Source organism: Erpetoichthys calabaricus, chromosome 12, assembly GCF_900747795.2.
Source record: "Erpetoichthys calabaricus chromosome 12, fErpCal1.3, whole genome shotgun sequence".
Lineage (NCBI taxonomy): Eukaryota > Metazoa > Chordata > Cladistia > Polypteriformes > Polypteridae > Erpetoichthys > Erpetoichthys calabaricus.
Genome location: NC_041405.2, coordinates 41,461,446 through 41,485,672, shown reverse-complemented (window position 1 = coordinate 41,485,672; position 24,227 = coordinate 41,461,446). Strand labels below are relative to the sequence as shown.

Below are 24,227 nucleotides of genomic sequence, written 5' to 3'. Positions count from 1 at the left end.
ACTTCATGTTATTTTGGAAGAATTAAGTGGATAGGGTTGGCAAGCTTTGCTGGGCTGAATAGCATGCTCTTGTCTAGATTGTTCTAATGTTCTAAAGACAGATGGCAGGGCCAGATTAAGACCTTTAGAAGCCTTCAGCACTTAAAAGATTTTGGTGCCCCCATATATAACTAATTTAAAATATGAACAATAATGAAAAGTTGTGGCCACTAGTGGAAGCACAGCTTCCCAAACCCAATACAGACTCTACAATACACAGGGCTTTATTTCAGTGGGAACTGCTTCCCAAATCATTCCTCACACGTGCAGCTACAAATACAGAACAAAAGCACAATACAAAAGCAGCACACAGCCCTTTCTTTTCTTCTTCTCTGTCAATCTCTGTCTTTCTTCTTCCAGCTCCACTCTTCCTCCTTTGTCCCTGTTTCTCCTGACTCTGGCTCCTCAAGTGAAGCAAGGTGGTACATTTTATGCTACACGCTTCAGGTGGCCCAACAGCATTATCTGGAAGTACTCCCAGGTGTGGTGGAAGCTCAAAGTAGGACTCTGCATCTCTCCCTGGTGGCCCCCATGGAAACCAACAAGGTTGTGCCAAACTCCAATTCCCATGGAGCCCTGCAGGAATCTGAGATGCCACTGTAACCCAGGGCAGCTGCCTTCTAGCACTCCACGGGGAGGCAGTGTCGCACATCTGCTCCACCAGTTGTCCTTCCATTACGATAGCCACCTGGCCAAGAAAGGGCCCCGACCATCTGTCACACCGTAAATATTTTTTGTGGTCAGATTTCACTTTCCACATATTGCACCAGTCACAACAGTACTGAATTACAGATGATAAAAACATCAAGTTTTATCTTTAATTTTCAATATGAGCTCTCTTAAGCTAATAATGGTAGGAGATTTTAATTGTTCAATATATCGCATGTTAGACTAGTCATCAATGGCTGCAATTTCAGTGAATCTAAAACTGCCACAATTTCACATTTTATTAGGGATTATAATTTGTCAGACCTATGAACATTCCTTTACCCAAAATTGAGACAATATTCTTTTTATAACAAGTACATTACAGTTATTCATGAATTGAACATATTTTTTTATCATCTCTTAAATTTTGCATATGCAATGCTATCATTATTTCAGACCTTGAGGAATCTTTTCTGGTAGAACTTAAATTATTATACTCCTCTAGTACAGTTTCTCTTTCACAATTAAACCATTAACACTACAGGACAAAAACTTTGGTACAATCATTTCAACACATATTGATGCAATCAATCTGACCAATGTACTGTATTGTATAGCAGACTGGCATCATCAATTTTGTCAAGCTGGAACCCGAGTTCTGTTTCAGAGAGCTGCTACCAGACCCTCTTACTATTGCCAGTTAAAACATCTCAGCTGGCCTAACAGGGTCTTTCACAGGAAAGCAGCTTTGCTCCTTATCTGATAAGATCATCAATACAAAACATTGATACAAAACATGGAAGGGATGTTCTTAGAGGTATGAACTTAGTGCACAAATTCTGAACAAAGGCCCATAACTCAGGAACTGACAACCTTGAAGGACAGAACATTGCACCAATGGTCAGCCAAAATGATGGACTTACTGTATGTGCAACAAAGATGCCAAGGACAAGACCCCAAGTACGCCCTTTAAAAACATCTGCTTCCATCTATCAGTTAAAATGCTTAAGATGGCTGTAATCTAGCCATAATCTCTTCTGTCCAAAGCAGAAATTCCAGGGTGTGGCCATAAGAAAAGGATAAAGAAATCCCTTCTGTTCCAAAGAGTAACCTAGGCTAGACTGGGAAAAAACCGAATACTGTCCATAACTGGAGTTACACCAGGGATGACATTTGTTCAAACCTTGCTGGAATAGCAAGTGCTTGAGCAGAGGAAGACTGTACATAAACCATGTGTTAGTCTTGCTAACTAGTAGGCATAGTTGTAACGGCCGACCCCTTTTACCCAGCCGGCAGCTACACCTCCAAGACCAGTGGCCTGGATAATTTACTGAGAAAGAATCTACTATCAAGCCGTACTTCTTACCATTTGAACTTTTCCCCACAATCGACAGTGAAAAATAAGTACACAAACAGGATGTAAAATTAAACAAATTATATGTATTAAATGAAATGAAATATAAAAATAGAAACATATAAATACTACAAATATCCCTCCACCCCAGCAATAACAAAACACCACCAAACATATATAAATATATACAACAAAAACCCTCCCTTGTCCCTGTAACAAATAAACACACAACACGAAAACAATGAATGATAAACTGAAAATGAATGAGAATGTGAGTCCGGCAATAATGAAACTGTCCTGAAAGCGGATGACTGAATTAGTGATAGAGTTGTTTGAATCTCCCCGGAAAAAATGGAACAGCCTCACCGTGAATCCTCGTGTGAATGGTGGATGATTAAGTCCTACCCCGGGGTCTTTCGTGGTGAGGTCCGTGAAATAAATCCGGCAGATGGAAAACAAACTGGATGGATAAGCGCAATGTGGACAATAACTGGTACCGTTGGTTCGTGGCCGTGAATGAAAAATCTCCTTCTCTCCTCTCTCTCTTCCTTCTCCTCCTGATGGCTTATATAGTCCTGTGACGGCTGGGATTGAATGATTGAAAACAGGTGTTTTCCAGGTTGGCGGCTGTGGTCTCCTTCCATCATCCGTCCCCCTTTTTACGGGGACGGCATAAACTGATACACAAACAGTAAACGGGACAATGAAACGAGACGCACTCAGAACTGACATTTAACACTATGTGGCCCCGCTACATCCCCCCCCCCCCCCAACCTTGGACAAGGGAGGGCCGAAGTACGGCTTGAGATTGGCCACATGGATAGTGTCTATCTTGGAGTCAGTGCCGATACCCCTTTGAAACTGGAAATTAACGGGACCTGTTTGAGAAATGATTTTGGCCGGACCTAACCATTTAGGCGCTAGCTTGGCGGAGAACCTTTTGCTGGCATCCGAGAGATGGTGAGCTCTAATCCAGACCAAGTCACCCGGCTGAAAGTGCGCTTCCTTACGCCGGGCATTATATAACTTGGCATGTCTGGATGTCGAACTCACCAACCTCTGTTGGATTCTCCGCCGTAATTCCTCAATTTTGAATAAGTTATTGTAAGTGGTGGTTTCTGGATTAGGGGCTCTGGGAAGGAGTCGGTCAAGCGGGCCCTTTAGCTGTCTGCCCAGCGCAACCAAAGCAGGCGTCTCACCTGTGGCTTCGTGCACAGCGGTGTTCAGGGCAAACCGGAGCTCGGGGAGCCATTTATCCCAGTCCTGATGGCGTTCACCCACATAGGAGGCGATCATGTTCTTCAGGGTCCGGTTCACTCGCTCTGTCATGTTAGCCTGGGGATGGTAAGCTGTTGTCAGGTTTTTCTTCACTCCCCAGGCTGTATAAAGTTCATCTAATAGAGAGCTCGTGAACTGCGGACCCCGGTCTGAGATGATGTTCTTCGGCACCCCCCAGCGGGTGAAGATTTCGTTCTTCAGGGTGGAGCAGATCTTGTTAGTTTTTGCGTCTGTTAATGCAAACAGCTCCACCCACTTTGAAAAATAATCAATCACCACCATCAGGACGGTTTTCCTCGAGCTGGTAACAGGAAAAGGCCCCATCAGGTCGACTCCCAAAGTCTCCCCCGGTCCATCCACGATTGTCGATTGCAGAAATCCTGCCGGTTTACCAGGTGGGTTTTTGAGCTGTTGGCAGGTGATGCACTTCTTCACGTGGTGGCAAACGTCTTTCCGGACAGACGGCCACCACGCAACCCCCAGGATCTTTAGTAAAGTCCTTGTCCTTCCAAGGTGACCACCTAAAGGACTGTCGTGATAGTAATTTAAAAAGTCGGGGATGAGCCCTTCCGGGACGACTAGTTGGTGTTGCAGACCCCCAAGGGAGGATGGAGTGGTCCTGTACAGAACCCCCTGGAGGTCCACGAAGTGTACCCGGTCGGTACGCTGCTGTTCCAGTCCCTCCCTGATGCTCTGGCAGAATGGACTGGTGGCTTGTGCTTGAGCCAGGTCTTCCAGGCTTCTTGGCAGAGGGAGGATCATTTTCTTTGCCTCTGCCAAACACACCATCCCCGGTGGCTCCGACACCCTGGACAGAGCATCAGGCACAATATTGCCACAGCCCTTCCGATAGGTCACCTTGAAAGTGAAGTTCTGGAGGCGTAACACCCACCTGGTTAGACGGGAGGAGGTCTTCGGGTGATTAAATACCCAGGTCAGAGCGTGATGGTCGGTGTACACTTCAAATTCAACCCCCTCCAGATAGTGTCTCCATTTTTCCACAGCCCACACGACAGCCAAACACTCTTTTTCGGCTGTCGAATAATTGAGCTCGGCGCCGTGCAAGGCTCGAGAGGCGTAAGCGATGACGTGTTCAGCCTAGTGGATTTTCTGAGTGAGCACGGCGCCAAGCCCCAGGTTGCTGGCATCTGTTTGTACCTGGAAAGTGAGCTGTGGATCTGGCTGGGCCAGAACGGGCGGCTCTTGCAGGTGGCTCTTTAGTTGCTCGACCGCGTCCTGGCACTCTGTTGTCCACTCCCACGGGACATCTTTTTTTTCTTAGTTTGTTCAAGGGAGCCGCTATATCAGCCATCCGGGGAATGAACTTGTGATACCACCCCACTAACCCAAGGAAACGTTGCAAAGATTTCAAATCCGTGGGCGTGGGGTAGTCTCGGATGGCTAAGGTCTTCTCAGGGTCTACAGCGACCCCCTCAGATGAAAGAATGTGCCCGAGGAAGCGTATGTGGGGTTGAATGAAGGTACACTTCTTCGTGTTCAGCGTAAGGTGCGCTTGATGTAATCGTTGGAAGATGGTGTCCAGGTCCTGGAGATGTTGTTTAATAGAAGGGGAGTAAATAATGACGTCATCGATGTAAACAAAGCAGATCTTGCCTATCAACCCCCTCAGGACTTGCTCCATGAGCCGCTGGAAGGTGGCCCCAGCATTTTTAAGCCCAAAAGGCATGACTGTGAACTGGAACAAGCCTTCAGGGGTGATGACTGCCGTCTTCTTCCTACTCCCCTCGTCCATCGGCACCTGCCAATAGCCACTGCGGAGGTCTAGTGTGCTGAAAACTGCAGCTCCATGCAGTGACTCCAGAATCTCATGAACCAGGGGCATGGGATATGCGTCCAGGCTCGTCTTCCCGTTAACCCCCTGTAGTCCACGCAGAAACGATAGGTGTCATCCGTCTTCTTTACGAGGACCACAGGGGACGCCCAGGAGGAGGAAGATGGTTCGATTATTCCCTCGGCGAGCATTTGATCAAGATGTTCTTTAATTATGGCCTTTTTTAGTGGAGAAACGCGGTAGGCTCGGTGCCTTATTGGAACTTCGTCCGAGGTGTGGATCACGTGGGTAACTCCACGGGCGACTCCTAATTTCTCAGTCCACACCTCGGCCCACTTCTTCAGCACCGGCCTTACCTCTTCGGGCTGTTCCTCCACAGGGGCTGCCGCCGAGGTGCTTACGTCACTCCTCACTGCCGCGTAGAAGCCAATGAATTCCGAGCCCAGATCTTCTTTGGATTTATGAATGAAGTCGCATACCCCTTCCCCTGGCACCGTATACCCCCTGGGACTGAGATGGATGGTCATCCTCATGGTGGTTACAGAGTCCAGCCCAAGGAGTAACGGGACGGACAGGTGCCGGTCATCCAGGACATATGTATCTATCTCCCAGGTGGTGGAAAGTACACTGTACCTCAAGGGGACTTTGCCCAGGGCCCTGTGTTCACTCCCATCTGCCAATACAAATCGGACAGACGGGGCAGATGTTAAGTTGTCTGTCGGTCGGCTAATCTTCTTCCACATACTTGAGCGGATTAAGGTGTGATGGCTCCCTGTATCCACCACCGCATCTACCTGCCACCCCCGCAGCTTCACTGGGACGATCAGGAGGGACGTACTCGCTTGCATGATGGCGAGATCGGCTTCCGACCGGCAAGGTTTGGCTCGCTGGGGTTTTAGGGGCTGGGTTTCTCGTGTACTGGCTTGTACCTTGTTCCAGTACGTTTTTGAGTTTCCCCAGTCCCGTTCCACTTGTGAGCCCACCTTCACCAGGTCTTCCACCGACCCCACAACCCCCCCGAGACCCCCAGCTAACCGCGGGTTACAGGCATTAAGAATGCGGCGGACCACCTCTTCTTCAGACATAGCCGGCCGCCACTTCAAACACAAAGCCCGATATTCATAGGCGAAGTCCCGAATGGATTGCGAAGGCAGTTGCACCATGGATCGCAGCTTGTCCTCCAGTTCAGATTCATAGTCTTCCGGAAGAAAAGCCGCGAGGAAAGATCGTCGAAAGGATCCCCAGCCTTTAATATTCTTCTTGGCCGTCAGCCACCAGCTCCGCACCGGCCCCGAGAGGGATGCCCCTATCACCCCCATGAGCTCTTCTGGGGTTAAAGGGTTAACCGCCAGGTACGCCTCTCCTTCTTCCACAAAGTTGAGGACATCATCGATGTTATAAGGGGCCCCCAACTTGGGAAAGGAAAGGCGCACCCCAGGAACAGAGGGCCGATTGATGTATTCACCCCCCCCACGAGACCCGTACGGCGTTGAATGACGGGGTGACTGACGTAACGTCTGGAGACTCCTTCGGACCTCCCCCTGAAGAGTTTCTTGCCAGCGTTGATCCCGCCTCTGGAGGCACAACACGATTTCCCGCCCCAGGAGTTGAACTTGCTCACTAAGATATTCTTTTACTTCCTCCTGGGAGCTGCTGATGCGAGCCCGCAAGGCATCTTCGCGCCCAAGCGCACTTTCAGCAACCTCACGGACTTTCTCATCCAGCCGGGTTAGTTGTTGCGCCAGATCTTCCCACGGAGGCGAGACATCCTCCAGGCATTCCTCCTCAGGTCCATGGTGATCTTCGAGGTACAGCGACTGCAACGAATCCACCACCTCCCGCACCGCTGAACACGCTCTGACCGTGACGTGCCGCGCCCCGGCTACTCCATCATCACACCGCGGCGAAGCAATGGTGTCGTCCTGCTCGGCACGCACTATAGACATGTTAAATGGGGAATTGTTTAAAGGCAGACAGCGATAGATATTTATTTAGATTCCTCAGAGAGGGCACCACTTTATGTAACGGCCGACCCCTTTTACCCAGCCGGCAGCTACACCTCCAAGACCAGTGGCCTGGATAATTTACTGAGAAAGAATCTACTATCAAGCCGTACTTCTTACCATTTGAACTTTTCCCCACAATCGACGGTGAAAAATAAGTACACAAACAGGATGTAAAATTAAACAGATTATATGTATTAAATGAAATGAAATATAAAAATAGAAACATATAAATACTACAAATATCCCTCCACCCCAGCAATAACAAAACACCACCAAACATATATAAATATATACAACAAAAACCCTCCCTTGTCCCTGTAACAAATAAACACACAACACGAAAACAATGAATGATAAACTAAAAATGAATGAGAATGTGAGTCCGGCAATAATGAAACTGTCCTGAAAGCGGATGACTGAATTAGTGATAGAGTTGTTTGAATCTCCCCGGAAAAAATGGAACAGCCTCACCGTGAATCCTCGTGTGAATGGTGGATGATTAAGTCCTACCCCGGGGTCTTTCGTGGTGAGGTCCGTGAAATAAATCCGGCAGATGGAAAACAAACTGGATGGATAAGCGCAATGTGGACAATAACTGGTACCGTTGGTTCGTGGCCGTGAATGAAAAATCTCCTTCTCTCCTCTCTCTCTTCCTTCTCCTCCTGATGGCTTATATAGTCCTGTGACGGCTGGGATTGAATGATTGAAAACAGGTGTTTTCCAGGTTGGCGGCTGTGGTCTCCTTCCATCATCCGTCCCCCTTTTTACGGGGACGGCATAAACTGATACACAAACAGTAAACGGGACAATGAAACGAGACGCACTCAGAACTGACATTTAACACTATGTGGCCCCGCTACATAGTTTTGCTAGCTCCTGAGGTGACTGTGTGTGTGTACCACTTGCAAACAGGAGGTGCAAGCAAACGTGAAGATGGAAGCAAACCCCTGAACAAAGAAAGAAAGTGTACTGAAAACTTTTCCCACGTCCGGATAAAGCTAACCAGGAAAGGAAAAAAGATAAGTATTAATTTTAATTCTGAGAGTTTAATTGTAATTTAATAGACAGAACAAAGCCAGCTAATGTATTATGGAATTGATGTAACTGTAACTTAAAGTTAATAACCTTGTGAAGGAATAAGTTCTGGCACTGTATAAGTTTCTTCCTAAATCCAATCAGAAAGTGCAGAGCAGCATCTAACATGCAGGCACACTGTCACACAAACACACAGAGGGAGAGAAAGAGTGTGAGAGAGACAGAGGGAGAGACTAGAGAGAGCAAGAAAGCCCTGTGTGACTAGCTGTGAACAAATGAACACCACAGTATAAAGCACAAGAACCATAATAACAAGCTAAAGAACTTATCCATCTTGAACACATGAATTGAAAAATCAGAATTCATAAGCTATGTGCCTTTTTCTATAAGAGAGAAAAAGAACTATCTAAGCCAAGAAATATAATTAATAAACTATGTGCCTTTTTCTATAGAACAGAAGTTAAACTAAGCATTCGCAATTGTCTTTCTTTTATATATCTATAACTACATCTATATCTGATTAGATATGCATTTATTTATATACTTGCATATATCCACCTACTTATGTTACTATAAAAAGTATTATTTTGTATATTTCAATAAACATGTCTGAGTTATTTGTGAAAGTAAGTTTTACACAAACAGAACCATAGTCACTAGGAATAAGCTACCAAGTAGCGTGGTAGACAGTAAGACATTATGGAGTTTCAAACTTAGACTTGATGTATTTTCAGAAGAATTAAATGGATAGGACTGGTGAGCTTTGTTGGGCTGAATGGCTTGTTCTCGTCTAGATTTTTCCAATGTTCCACATGGCTCCTTAGTGGCAACCAAAAAACAAAGCTTTTAGGTGCAAAAATTTGTATTTTAATTAACTTTCACAGAGCAGTGTCACAACACACTCTGTGCGTCTTCTTCTAGTAAGGATGACCTGCATGATCTCAGTCTGCAATCTCCTACTCAGCCTTGCCAGCTGAAGTAGTAGAGTGGTGGAGAACAGGACTTTAGGGATCTTCATATCTCGCCTTGATGTTTTCTTGGACAATCCAAATGAATATAATGGATGAGTTTGTTGGGCGGAATAGCCTGCTCTCATCACTATCTTCTAAAGCTCATAATGTATAAAGAAACAGTTAACATGTTAAAATAGATGCTTAATAAATGTATTTTAAGTTCATTTAAGTTGATCTAAATATCTTTTGAAACAATTTAAAGAACTTTATGTAGAAAATAAAAATGTGCTTTGTATGAATTACTTATTACCTGACATAGTGAAATATCTATTACTCCTGTAAAAGATTTTAAACCTGAGACTAAAATATAAAGAGGAGAGAGGCACACATACAGGAATTAGGAATGAGAATTTAGAATACACAGGCTGTTTTTGCTTATTTCACCTCTTTCTTAAAAGTAAATAGGAATTCACTGGTCAAGTGGTTGTGAATTCTTCCTTGACTTCTGCCTACTGTTACTGACTGAATGCTATTATCTTTTAATATTACAATGGTGCTACATTGCCTTTAATTATCTCCTAGCTCAGCACCACTAGAAATTGCACCCACTGTATTTGCCATGGCTTTTTGATACACCTTGTACAACCCACACTTGGACCTTTGTGTGTTATCTGTAAGAAAGTTCTAACATTTGGTTCTTATCAGGTTGTAATATTAATGGGACTAGTCTCAAGGTTTTCCTTCCTAATTTGTGTCTCCCTTTCACTATTGCCTTGGTTAACAAATTTAGTATACAGGCTTTTCAATATATATGTATATTACACTTAGTAAAACATATGAAAACTGATTCAAATGTCAAAAAAGGGTAATGATTTACATCATGTTGTGATACATCCATCCATTCATCCATTATCCAACCCGCTATATCCTAACTACAGGGTCATGGGGGTCTGCTTGAGCCAATCCCAGCCAACACAGGGCATAAGGCAGGAAACAAACCCCGGGCAGGGCGCTAGCCCACCGCAGGGCACACGCACCCACACACCAAGCACACACTAGGGATAATTTAGGATTGCCAATGCACCTAACCTGCCTGTCTTTGGACTGTGGGAGGAAACCGGAGCACCCGGAGGAAACCCACGCAAACACGGGGAGAACATGCAAACTCCACGCAGGGAGGACCCGGGAAGCAAACCCAGGTCTCCTAACTGCGAAGCAGCAGCGCTACCACTGTGCCACCGAGCCTCCACCTGTTGTAATACATGGAAAATATTTTACCGTAGGATTCTCCCTCGCTCTAGCTAAGGTAGGTAGTTTGAATATCATGATACCAACCAGATCCCCTTTGTATATATTCTGATTGAATATGTTCAAATATTCTGATTATTTATTTTTTATTATAGATGTTTTTCATTAATTGGAGACCACTCCAATGAACAAGACAGCTACTATAATGATTAAGTTCTTATTGAAGAGTTTAAGTTGAAGATTATAAATAGAAGGTACAATTAAAGGAAACCTGTACATTGTGTTTATCACTGGCAGAACTGAGTTTGACCATTAAAAATACATTAGTCAAGATATAAGCAGAACCTGGATCAAAATGGTCCCCTGTTTAGCAGTAGCATTAATGTTAATAATGGGTACACCCAACAAAACTATAAGCTTGATACCTCATGAAATATTAATGGGAGGACAAATTGACAAACTTAATATAATTCAATGCAATTTATTTATAACAATTATTTTTAAACATTTACCCATACTTCCTATTGACTGTATGCTTCTATATTGAGTGTGGCACTTCAAAAATTGGCTGATCAGATAATGAGCACGGAGCAAAATTATCCAAACTCCCTTCTGATTATTCTAGAGGATTTTAATAAGGCAAATCTCAGCCACAAACTTCCCAAATTTATACAGCACGTAAAGTGCCTAACAGAGACAAAAACATACTGGATCATTGCTATACACTGTTAAAGTATCATGCTGTCCACCGTGCAGCTTTGGGTTTCTCTGACCACTGTTTGATTCATTTGCTCCCAACCGACAGGAGTAAGTTAAAGTCTGCTAAACTTATGATTAATGCAGTGAGAAGGTGGGCTATTGAGGCAAAGTTGAAGCTGCAAGCCTGCAATGATTGTATGGACTAGGGTGTCTTTGAACATACTACTGCTAACTTACATGAACTGGCAGACACAGTAACATCTTAAGTTAGCTTTTGTGAAGACCTGGTTATAATATAACAACAGCAAACTTTGGTTCACTGCAAAACTCAAGCGGTTTTGTCAAGCCAAGGAAGCTGCCTATAAAAGTGGAGATAGAACACTGTTTAGACAGACATGGAACACACTGACAAAAGAAATCAGACTGGCTAAAAAGACTTACGGTGAAAAGCTGAAAAATCAATTTTCAGCCAATGACCCTGCATCAGTCTGGAAATTACTACAAAATATTACACATTACAGGAGACCACCCCACATATTACAGTAAAGCACCAGCTGGGTGATAATTTCACTGCATTTTACTGTAGGTTTGATAAACCTCAGAATGCAAATGACATTATCTCCAGCCCTCTCAGTATACAGACCTATACGACTCTCCCCATCACACATTCTCCCTCTCAATCTGTATTAAATATCTATATAGACGATGTGTGTCCGCTCTTCAAAGAACAGTACACTAAGAAAGCAACAGGTCCAGAAGGAGTCTCACCCTCATGCTTAAAAAATCTGTGCTAATCAACTGGCCCTTGTCTTTACTTGGATTTTCAACAAATCATTAGTTCTGTGTGATGTTCCCTTATGTTTCAAACTAGCCACGATCTTTCAAGTCCCAAAGAATCCAGTATAACATGACTGAATGACTATAGGCCTGTTGCTGTGACATCTGTGGTCATGAAGACCTTTAAGAGACTGGTGTTAGCTCACCTGAAGGACATCACAGCTCCCTTGTTGGACCCTCTTCAGTTTGCTTATCAAGAGAATCGGTCAGTGGACAATGCAGTCAACATGGGTCTGTGCTACATCCTGCAACATCTTGACAACCCATGGACATATACAAGAATTCTGTTTGGGCTTCAGCTCTGCATAAAATATAGTAATCCTGGAACTCAACCACTCAAAGATCACCCAGCTTTTCTTCCCTGCCCCCACCTGTCAATGTGATCACCAATTACCTGACCAATAGGAAACAGCAGGTGAAGCTGGGGAAACTTACATCTAACTATCGTATGATCAATAGGGATGTGTGCTCTCCCCACTGCTCTTCTCCCTCTAAACTAATGACTGAACCTCTAAGGACCCCCTCTGTCAAACTGATCAAATATGCGGACGATAAAGCAATCATTGGGTTCATCAGGATAGTGATGAATCTGCATACAGACAGGAGGTTGGGCAGCCAGCCCTTTTGTGTAGTCAGAATAATCTGGAGCCAAACACTTTCAAAACTCTGGAGATGACAGTGGACTTTAGGAGAGGTCCAACAATATTATCCCCACTCTCCATACTTAATACTGCTGTGACAGATGTGGAAACCTTCACGTTTCTGGGATCCAAAATCTCTAGGCACTTGAAATGGGAGACCAATGTAGAGCCCATCATAAAAAAGGTAAAACAGTGAATGTACTTCCTGCAACCTTCTACAGGAGCTACTGATTCAGTTCTACACAGTAATCATTGAGTCTGTTCTCAGCTCATCCATAACAGTGTGGTTCAAAATCAGTGACTAAAAATGACAAAAACAGGCTACAACAAACAGTCAGGTCTTTCGAAAATATCATTAGAGCCATCCTGTTCACCTTACAGAGCCTGCACTATTCTAGAGTCATGAAAAGGGTAGGGAAAATCATCAACCACTCCTCACATCCAGACCACAATCTTTTTGCACTTCTTCCATTGGCCAGGCTTTATAGATTAATATATGTCAAAACAAACAGATATAAGAATAGCTTTTTCCCACAGGCCATCAATCTCAGAAATAATTAATTCAGCTTAACCAGGTTAGGCACCACACCCCCATGCCTCTCAGGGTCATGCAATATTATTTACATTTTGTTAAAACTTGTTTTTCAGTGTTTATTTCAGCATTTCTTGCCCTGAGTTGCACTCAGCACATTGTATGCATATATGTATTTACATTATCTGTCTTGTTTAATATCTCAGGTGTGTGCTTAACAATTGTGTTTATGTTGATAATGTAACTTATACATGGAGAGTCACCAAAACCTGAGTCATACTCCTTGTATATGTGCATACTTGACCAATAAATGTGATGTTTCTGAATCTGATTCTGATATCCACATAAAGGAATTCAACTATCCTGTTGATGGAGTTTCAGAGAGTCTTTCCAGTTTAGCACAAACTGACAGGAAAAAAACAATGCCATTGTAGGCAGGCCAGACAGAGTCATTCTTAAGAAGATCTTACAATGTATGTCCTCTTTTGTTTCATAAGACAAGCATGTTTGGAAACAGTTTTTGCCTCACAGTAATGCAGTTTTTCTTGTGGGTGTATTCTACATATTGCGGTTTAAGTTTCTACTCATTTTATTCTAGTTTTTTGCCTTAAAGAGACAAAAACCTCAATTAGATTTCCCATGTATGGTTTATAAAAGGCAAATACAATATCGACTTGAAATAAAAGCCTGGGGTTATAGTTAATAGCTTCACAAAATTTTTAACAAAACCTGAACAGTTAACAAAAGGAACAAAGTTGACTGATGATGTCATTTTAAAAATGAAAATAAAAAGAGAGACAGGTCATTGCTAAATAGGAGTGGAAACAGAAAGCAAGAAAAGATTAATAGTCTTTTTCGTCAAAGTCATTTATTAAAATGTAAAGCTATATAATCGATTAAAATTGTGCTTGAATTCGCTTTGGCAGATTTCACTGATCAGCATTACTGATATCTATGCACTTAAGTATTTACTTCCTTATTTTTTGTTTTTATTTTGCTGTGTCCTTTGAAAGATGCAACATAAATAAAATGTTGTTACAATATTATTACAAAAATGGATAGAAATTTCCGCACTTATGTGCATTAAATGTTCTGAGCTCAGAACTTCTTTTATGAATGAAACCTTTATATACATACATTATAGCAAACAAACCTTATTAATCATTTATTGCTATCACTCGAGGAAAGTTTTTTTTTTCCCCTGTAAAATTCACCAGATTTCACATTTCTTACCTAAGTCTTGATTATGTGCCTTCTCCTGTCCTTCCACGTACAGCAAGCTGTACCCTTCCCACAACTTCTTCATACCAAGAGGACAAGGTGGTACTAGATCAGACTGGCTATGTTTTACTAGTGTATATCCAATATTGAAGCCTCGGGCTACGTTTCCAGGTAAGCCCACACTTCCCATTTTTCCTGGAAGTCCTGAAATCAATGAAGAAAACAGTATACTGTATATTTTAGAACAATTCTGAATTATATCTGAAACATCTTTCAAGTTCAATTATATTTATATTTTATTACACATAATTGAATTATAAAATAATCCAACATTTAAATTAAAATTTTCAAGATCACATTCTTTGTAGAACAATTTGTAACTTTGAATAATCTTTAAGAAATGTGGATCAGAGCTTTGTTTTTCTAGTAATGTTCATCTTGGAAAATTTGGTCTAAGGGAAGGAACAACAGAAAAAAAAATCCAGAGAACCTCGGGCTATACAAGAATCCTGGGACACACTTCTTTATCCAAACCACGGTGTAAAGTTTGCCAATGACCACATGGTGGCCTATTGGCCAGGTAACCTGTTTACCTCAGCTGAGCAGAGTCCAAGGAAGTGATGGAAAGCTGCCAGACAGACTCACAACCCAAAAAGTCAGTGGTCAGGGTCAGTCAGATCATGAGAGCCTGTAGCCAGTGGAATCTGGCTCTAGTATAATATATATTTGTTTATGGCGTAGTACTGAATTTTATATGAGAAGCACTAAACTTGGACTTCATCATACACATAAACATGACATATAATTATGCCTTGATTGATTATATCATGGACAGAAGTTAACAACTAAAGTATAATAATGAGACCAGAACCTCAAATAAATCAGTATTATCTAGACTATATAGAAATATCTGAAGTTCATCATTTAGATCAACCTAAGTCTGACTCCTTAACCCATAGTACATGATTTAAGGACAATAGTAAAATCAAAATAAAAAAAAAAATTAAAGCCTGAATTAAAGGAATAGATTCTTTATCATTAAGTCAACTTTCAATAAGTTGTTATTAAAATAATACAACCTACTATAAGTATATATTTCTTCAGTGAGGTTGGGAGCATGCTCTGATAGTGTGTTGCCGCACCCACCACACAACGAACCGCCTGGAAAGGTACCCAGGTCCTCACAACTATATGTTTATTAGACAACACTTTAAAAGTGTTAACATGAACTTTTGTATATGAGGATTTTTTTCATCACAAGCAATATAAACTTGCATCCTTGTTGAAACATCTGACTTTAATTCTTTCAGCCTTTAAAAGGTTAAAATATGGTTTCTATATGATGGACACATTTTGATTTTGTAGCTGATTTCAAATTAGTACCAAAAAGTAATCTTTGTGCTCTCCCTTCAAACACATTATGAATGCTAGTCAGAGGTAAATAAACTATGGAATGATATGCAATTTAAGATCACAAAGCTGTGGCCTGACTGATATTCTAAAGACAATCTTTCTTAACTCTTGTATACATGGGACTTTCAACTAACACTGTCACATAACAAAGGTCATATATATAAATATATATGTGATACAGTACCTGCCAAATAATACAAAGAGTACACAACATGTGTTTCGCTGCAATTGGGGCTCATAAGGTGTACGCACCTTTGCTTGTCACACACGTGCTCAGGGGAAGCAGTCTAAGGGTTTAGGTGGGAGTAAGACGCTGAGTCTGCGGTTGATTAATTGCACTAATGCCTTTTGTCTGTCTTCCAAAAACCTCCAGAAGAAAAGCCCGCCTAAACCTCATCCCACGCCCCCTACTGAGTCCATTTCCACCTGAGGACCCGCCTCTTCCTGTTCTCCAGCTACTAAACCTGATCATTCCTCTTCTTTAGTTAATCTTTGTTAGGACTTAGTCTTGGATGAAAACTCGTTTGAACTGAATTTTATATACTACTACTGTAAATCAAGTTCAGTATGACTCCTGTTACACACTGCAATAGTCACTGTATTGCGGTCCAGAGATACTGAACATACAGTATGTGAAATCTTCTGTATTTCTGTCCACTTTTACTTGTACAAGAAGCTTTTCAGGTGATGTGGCTTGTGCTGTTTCGCTCTGTACAACTGCTATAGCTGCTTGACGCCCTTCACTTTCAACTTACTCCTTCTCATCTGAGCTCTGCCACTCTACAATTCCCTGCCTAAAACATTCATGATCTGAAGGCATCAGAAGTATCACTCTGGACATCCTCACACTGTTATCCATCGCTTGTTTCCCTGGTTCATGCCTCTCAGTCTTTCTCTGACTAGTCACTTACCATGAATAACATGGGTTCTCTTAACGGCTTTCTTTGCTGATAAGCACTGTAGCATTTCTTTTCTTAAATCTTTACTTCCTAAACTCATTAAAACATAAGTAATAAGAATCAATATAGAAATGAATCTGTAGTGACTACTGTGCTTTATTGTCCACTTTTGCTTCTGAAAAAAGCTGTTTCAGGTAATGTGGCTTGTGCTGTTTAACTCTGTGTAGACTGCGATAGCTGCTTGCCACCCTTCACCTTCAACATCCACTCTCACCTTCATCTGTCCATCTATAAATCTCTGCCCAGAACTTTCAGGATCTCAAGGTAACAGAAGTATCACTCTGCATTGCCTCACATTGATGTTCACTGCTCGTATCCCTGTTTCTCAGCTGTAACAGACATACATATCTACATACATAACATATATATATATATATATATATATATATATATATATATATATATATATATATATATATATATATATATATATATATATATATATATATACACACATATAGACATACATAACATAGATACAAATAAATCCTGAAAAAAGTGCTGTTTTGTTTGAGTGCTGTTTACAAAGTCAGCACTTCACTTAGAGTGCACATGTAAAAATACTGACAATTTACCAAATTCAGGGACTCTATCACAGGGTTACTAGCACCCCGATCCATTTTAGGCAAACAAAATAATTTAAAACTATTTTGGAATATTTTTAGTAGTAAATTGTTGCAGATGAAATAAATAAGGCATGGGAACTGTGTCCACACTGTACCATATGACCCTGTGAGAGCTGTAAACAGGACGTCACTGAGGTACAGTATATATAAAAGAGTTAAAAAGTTTAGACTATGTAAGATGTTTTATTCATCTATCGTGGGGATCCACTGTGACTGTAGGTTTTTGTTCTAACCAACTTAGGTTTTTAATTGGACTCCAGGCCTAATTAAGTGACCTGTTATTTCCCAGTTTCTCTGTTCTGGGGTCAATGTACACATTATAAAATTAAGTTTGGTAAATTTTTATTAACATTTACTAAGCTGTTATATGGTCATGATGAAGTTGTTTTCTTTTTTTACCTTTTAACAATATTTTCATCTTAATTTTCATTCTGTTTTTCCAGGTGTTCTAGTTATTTAATCCATTATTCACTAAATAGTGGGTCTGATGCGGAAGTAGATGAAGCCTTTAATCTTTCAGTGTTGGTAGCCCAAGTGTCTGCTCTGTTTATTTTTTTTTTGTCATTATTAGGATACAATGCAGGGAACAAATTACACAGAAAAAGGTCAAAATAATAGGAAAACAACAAAATCACTTACTAAATTCTTATAAATGTAAAAATCATACTTATGTGCTTCTCTGAATACAGAGAAAAAGAAGAGAAAAATGTTTGGCGAATTAAATGATATCAATTGTTATCAATTATCACTGATTGTGAATATGGTAAAACAAAAACCTGCAGCCACAGTGGGTCTCCAGGACTGAGTTTGGGAACCACTGATCTAGGTTATGCTGTTAGATGTAGTCCATGACAGACTATACCTCCTCCATATAATCTTGGCAAGGCCCACACACTTTAAACTCTGACATGATATGAGTCGTATCAGCGCTGACAAGCAACATCAGGATGGAATGTCCACTGTACACAAGCTTTATTAATTTGCTTTCAATGTAAAATACTATAAATATATAAATAAATACTATAAAATGGAGAACATGGGCTCGCGTGGAGTTTGCAGTTTGAGTAGTGAGAAAAGTGCTATATAAATGTAAAGAATTATTATAATTACTATTATTATTATTATTATTATTACAATACTATGACAGATTAAAAGCACTTTTTTGATACAGTGTTTTCATAGCTAGAAATTCCAACATTTTAAAATTCCTAATCTCTAGTTATGGGCACTTTATTTTTATTATCGGCCTACAGTCTGATGAGTGTTATATGAACACAGTGATTTGGATTTCAGGGTCAAAATATTGACTATTAATGACTTTGACCTATTATTGACAATATTGGATTAGAAATAACCAAATGATAAAATTGAGCCAGTTCATTTATTTATTTTCACGCTGTTTTAATGTTTTCATGGTCCTATTGCAGTGCTCTGAATCTTATGTCTTTCCTATCAGCTCTAAATTAACTAAACATTGTATGCTGGTATATCCATCTAAGATAGAAGGTGGACTGAACTCACTGCAAGACACAAATACAATACAAAGAATTCATAAGAAAACAGGAAAAAAATGGGACTCAGTTTCACTTATAATTTTATATCCATGAAACATGACTAATAGCCAGCCATACAAGGCACTCTAAGATGTCACAGTCCAAGTGCAATGATTAGAAAAGCAGCAACTGGTTGGTGGAGTCAAATGCTGCGGTCAGTGCTCTCTGGGAGAGACAGACCAAGTGGAGTTGTCAGAAGGTTTTAAGACTCTGAAAGTGTTTCTTTACTAATTTGAAAAAGAAAATACTGCACACGTGAGGAGTCTGATGTGTTGACCTTGTGATTTTCTTCCTGTACCTGAGGGTCTGGTACAAACATAACAGTTAGGTTACAGACCTTCAGTTGTATATTTTCAATACATCATTGAGCCTAGACTCTCAAATTCACCCTTTCAGCCACAGGCCCTTGTACAATGTCACAGGGTCTGGACACTGCAGCGGCTATAAAGAGGTGTGCCACTGGCGATCTACAGCCAGACCCTTATTGATGCAGCAGGAAGTGTGGGACAGTACACATCTCTGAGATACCCTTACCTTGCCCGGATGTTAAACTAAGAGGTCATTGGATATACGATATACTCAACAAGAGTAATAATCCACAGCAATATTATTACACGTGTAATAGTTAAGATTCCCCAAGAGGATCCTGGGGCCTGTAGTGTTCGAGGGAAGAGAGATAACCCATATGTGCTTTACAATAAACTGGACTGGTGCCATGACGTACTCAAGGGAGTAAGTAGCCTTATAAGCCTTATAATGGATTTTGTGTCCTTAAACAGGAGCTTTGGAGATTTGAAAGGATCAAAGTTAAGGTTGTCCTAGCAGGGAGGAGGGCAATACAGTTTTGAAGGAAAAGTACAGGAATTAGGGAGGAGTTGATTAGCTAGCTTAAGACTGTTTTGATTGGCTTAGAGGGGCATAGTTTTTTTTTATATTGTCCACACTTTTTGTTGTTATGTTGACTCTTCTTTTTACCCTACCTTGTTTATTTGACTTTTATCTTATCGGGTTCTTGGTATGCTCCATTTTAATCACACCCCCATTACTGAAAATAGATTAAGTTTCTGGAAAGAACAAGGAAATACCCTAATGGACCTTTATGTAGATGTCACCTCAGCACGTTTCAGACTAAAAAATATGTCTTATCATTTAAAAAACACGAAAATATGCAGCAGATGTTTAAAACTACTAAACAGACACTGCTGCTAAATATGACTATTAACATGTATTCATTGAGGCTTTCTCCAAAATATGCCTGCCTTTCTTGAATGCAGTTTTTTACAGTCCTAAAACTCATATTAGAAATTTTCTGACTGCTCTTTCTAAATTTCTAATTTGTAAGGATGAAAAATGTTTAGTGGGTCATTAGTTTATTACCAGAAATAAATAATAAAAAAGTGTCAAAGTGTAGTCTACTTCTTACTCTACCTAGTTCTAATAAGAATTATACTTGTTCATATTGACGCAAAAAGAAAGCTAGTGACTACTTAAAAAATATTTTTAAATAATAGGACTACATACAACACAGAAACATTAAACGAGAAGATGAAAAAATGTAATGTTGAATCTGCTGGGAATCTAAAACTACCCAAAAATCAAAAAAAAAAAATTGAGTGAGTGAGTGAGATTATTTATTTTGTTCATGTTTGCACAGCAAGATGGCAGTTATTTTAGCCTGCAACCATGTGGATTTATTTTTGGACTCATAAACATTTTTTAATGAAGTCAATTTTGCTTTTATTATCTATTTTAGAAAAATTAATTGCTGTTAATTTTCTAATTAATTTTCTTCGCGGATTCATCATTACTTCTAATACTACAATATTTTTCTAACTAAGGAATGATGACTTGCAAAAAAAATGCTAATTGAAAGGTAAAAATAATGACTTTTCAAAGTAAATATAAACTTTTTTACTGAATCTCTTCCATCAGTATAATAATAGGTACATATAAATAAAACTGGCCAACCTTCAACTCCAGGCACTCCACGAATACCGGGAGGTCCTGAATCTCCCACCGGACCAGGCTGGCCAGGTTGGCCATTCCTTCCAGTCATTCCTCTGTTACCATGGTAGCCTTTAAAACCTGGAAAATTAATTGCATACAAGGATACAGTATGAATTTTGTAGTGATATTCATATTTGTTTTTAAAACACACTCAGTGCATCCGGAAAGTATTCACAGCGCATCACTTTTTCCACATTTTGTTATGTTACAGCCTTATTCCAAAATGGATTAAATTAATTTTTTTCCTCAGAATTCTACGCACAACACCCCATAATGACAATGTGAAAAAAGTTTACTTGAGATTTTTGCAAATTTATTAAAAATAAAAAAAATGAGAAAGCACATATACATAAGTATTCACAGCCTTTGCCGTGAAGCTCAAAATTGAGCTCACGCGGATCCTGTTTCCCCTGATCATCCTTGAGATGTTTCTGCAGCTTAATTGGAGTCCACCTGTGGTAAATTCAGTTGATTGAACATGATTTGGAAATGCACACACCTGTCTATATAAGGTCCCACAGTTGACAGTTCATGTCAGAGCACAAACCAAGCATGAAGTCAAAGGAATTGTCTGTAGACCTCCGAGACAGGATTGTCTCGAGGCACAAATCTGGGGAAAGTTACAGAAAAATGTCTGCTGCTTTGAAGGTCCCAATGAGCACAGTGGCCTCCATCATCCATAAGTGGAAGATGTTCAAAACCTAAAGGACTCTTCCTAGAGCTGGCCAGCCATCTAAACTGAGCGATCGGGGGAGAAGGACCTTAGTCAGGGAGGTGACCAAGAACCCGATGGTCACTCTGTCAGAGCTCCAGAGGTCCTCTGTCGAGAGAGGAGAACCTTCCAGAAGGACAACCATCTCTGCAGCAATCCACCAATCAGGCCTGTATGGTAGAGTGGCCAGACGGAAGCCACTCCTTAGTAAAAGGCACATGGCAGCCCTCCTGGAGTTTGCCAAAAGGCACCTGAAGGACTCTCAGACCATGAGAAAGAAAATTCTCTGGTCTGATGAGACAAAGATTGAACTCTTTGGTGTGAATGCCAGGCATCATGTTTGGAGGAAACCAGGCACCGCTCATCACCAGGCCAATACCATCCCTACAGTGAAGCATGGTGGTGGCAGCAGCATGCTGTGGTGATGTTTTTCAGCAGGAGGGACTGGGAGACTAGTCAGGATAAAGGGGAAAGATGACTGCAGCAATGTACAGAGACATCCTGGATGAAAACCTGCTCCAGAGCACTCTTGACCTCAGACTGGGGTGACGGTTCATCTTTCAGCAGGACAACGATCCTAAGCACACAGCCAAGATATCAAAGGAGTGGCTTCAGGACAACTCTGTGAATGTCCTTGAGTGGCCCGGCCAGAGCCCAGACTTGAATCCGATTGAACATCTCTGGAGAGATCTTAAAATGGCTGTGCACCGACGCTTCCCATCCAACCTGATGGAGCTTGAGAGGTGCTGCAAAAAGAAATGGGCGAAACTGGGTAAGGATAGGTGTGCCAAGCTTGTGGCATCATATTCAAAAAGACTTGAAGCTGTAATTGCTGCCAAAGGTGCATCGACAAAGTATTGAGCAAAGGCTGTGAATACTTATGTACATGTAATTTCTCAGTTTTTTAATTTTTAATAAATTTGCAAAAACCTCAAGTAAACTTTTTTCACATTGTCATTATGGGGTGTTGTGTGTAGAATTCTGAGGAAAACAATGAATTTAATCCTTTTTGGAATAAGGCTGTAACATAACAAAATATGGAAAAAGTGATGCGCTCTGAATACTTTCTAGATGTACTGTATTTCTTACATTTTTGATTGACCTAGCTGAGAATAGAATTCATTTTCTCAGGTGTCAGCAAAACAAACAGAATAAAACATGCAAACAGGAAAGCAGGCTTAATAAGTTTTAATCTGTAAATGTCATAGTTAGTTCCACAAACTGCAAGCAAAAAACAGATGTGGCTTTTGTCAACATACAACCGGGATCATCGAATAGTTCTGAAAGCAGACAAATATCAGCAACACATTGAATGCGTGTATGTTGATTGCAGATGTAATTTAATCTTAGTAGTTACACTAACTCTCTGGTTAGGTCATCATTTCTGGTCAGGTCTTTCTGGTCACTTCTCTCAGTAGCCAGATCATGACTTTTTTTTTTTTTTTTTGTCGTCTTATCACTGAGACTAACAAAACATGCTTTTAATCCCCCAAAGTTTCTTCCTGAAGGAATGAAATTATACTTATGCTTCCAAACTCATCCTGTCCCCCCTTCCAGGCCATGTCAGAAGTGCCAGCTTCAAACCCCCTTAAACCCACCATACATTTCATATTCTGAGTCAGTACTTAGCAGAATCTCCTAAAAACTCTGAGGAGGGAGCATATTTTAATTTCTGAGCATTTTTATTCCTATCACAATGCAATAATTCCATCTGTGTCAGTGTGGTAAAATACAAAAATAGAAACAAGAACACAATAATAAGGAGTTGACAAAAGAGAGAAAACAAGTGAACAAAGTTATACTCTGATGTAATATGAATGTATTTTATCGTGGAAGGGTACCACATTGACCTTATTCTCATTTTTCTCAATAGAGTATCCAAATCCCCAGTATAGCCCTCACATATTTAAACTCACTAGCCTTTCACAAAGATGCAGCTGCAATCTGCATCTCCACTTTAGAGCACCATAAGAAGGAGGAGAGAATGTTTATACTTCTTTAAATCATTACAGATAGTTTACGATTCCAAATGTGCCTAAAACCGAAGAAAAGTATTGAGGGTTACAAATCACATCAAATTCAAGTTACTTGGGGTGTGGTTGATGTTTTTAAAAGAAGGAATAGGGGTCTTGTCTTTGGCTCCTTGGGTGTGCATAAGTCCATCCTCAAGGTTGACCACTGGTGCAAAGTTCTGTCCATCAATGTTGCTCATCCTTGATTTATGGGGTTTTATTCAGAACTAGTCACCCAGCTCATACCTTCAAGAGATAATCCTGTGATGTTACAAGGTCTGATATTGATCATCTTAACAGATAAGATGCAAAACTGCATTCCAATGAGATGGCCCAGTCAAGCAAGCTGAGACTTTGTAGCTGGCAATATGAGTGTCTGGCAGCAGCTAACCCAGGGCTTGGGTGAGAGCCTGGCAAAATCGATAATGCCAGTCTATCCTATATGAGTAAGTAATTATTTAAATTACTTAAGTCATTTAATATTGGATTAATAAAGTCTTCTGATTCTGGTTCTTGATAAACTGGGTGGTTGGACTCTAATGCAGTATGGTGCATGAATGGATGGAATGAAAGGGACTGCTGGGTTTCTCTGTTGGTCTTAATTTACACCAGTTTTGTGCTTCTTTGATGTAACTCATGGGCCAAGGGGATGTTGCAATGTT

At 40.8% G+C, this 24,227-nt stretch overlaps 2 protein-coding genes across 2 annotated transcripts in view; one reads left to right on the top strand and one right to left on the bottom strand.

Moving 5' to 3' along the window:
* Positions 1-24,227, bottom strand: part of col4a6 (collagen, type IV, alpha 6) — a 542,265-nt gene that overhangs the window by 25,567 nt on the left and 492,471 nt on the right. Inside the window, exons 42-43 of the mRNA XM_028815433.2 lie at positions 20,803-20,919; positions 14,296-14,487 (exon numbers count right to left, since the gene is read on the bottom strand). Of these exons, the coding sequence (XP_028671266.1) occupies positions 14,296-14,487; positions 20,803-20,919 (309 nt within the window). The remainder of the gene's footprint in view (positions 1-14,295; positions 14,488-20,802; positions 20,920-24,227) is intronic.
* Positions 1-24,227, top strand: part of LOC127529743 (craniofacial development protein 2-like) — a 928,907-nt gene that overhangs the window by 490,228 nt on the left and 414,452 nt on the right. The gene's annotated exons all lie outside the window — the stretch shown is intronic.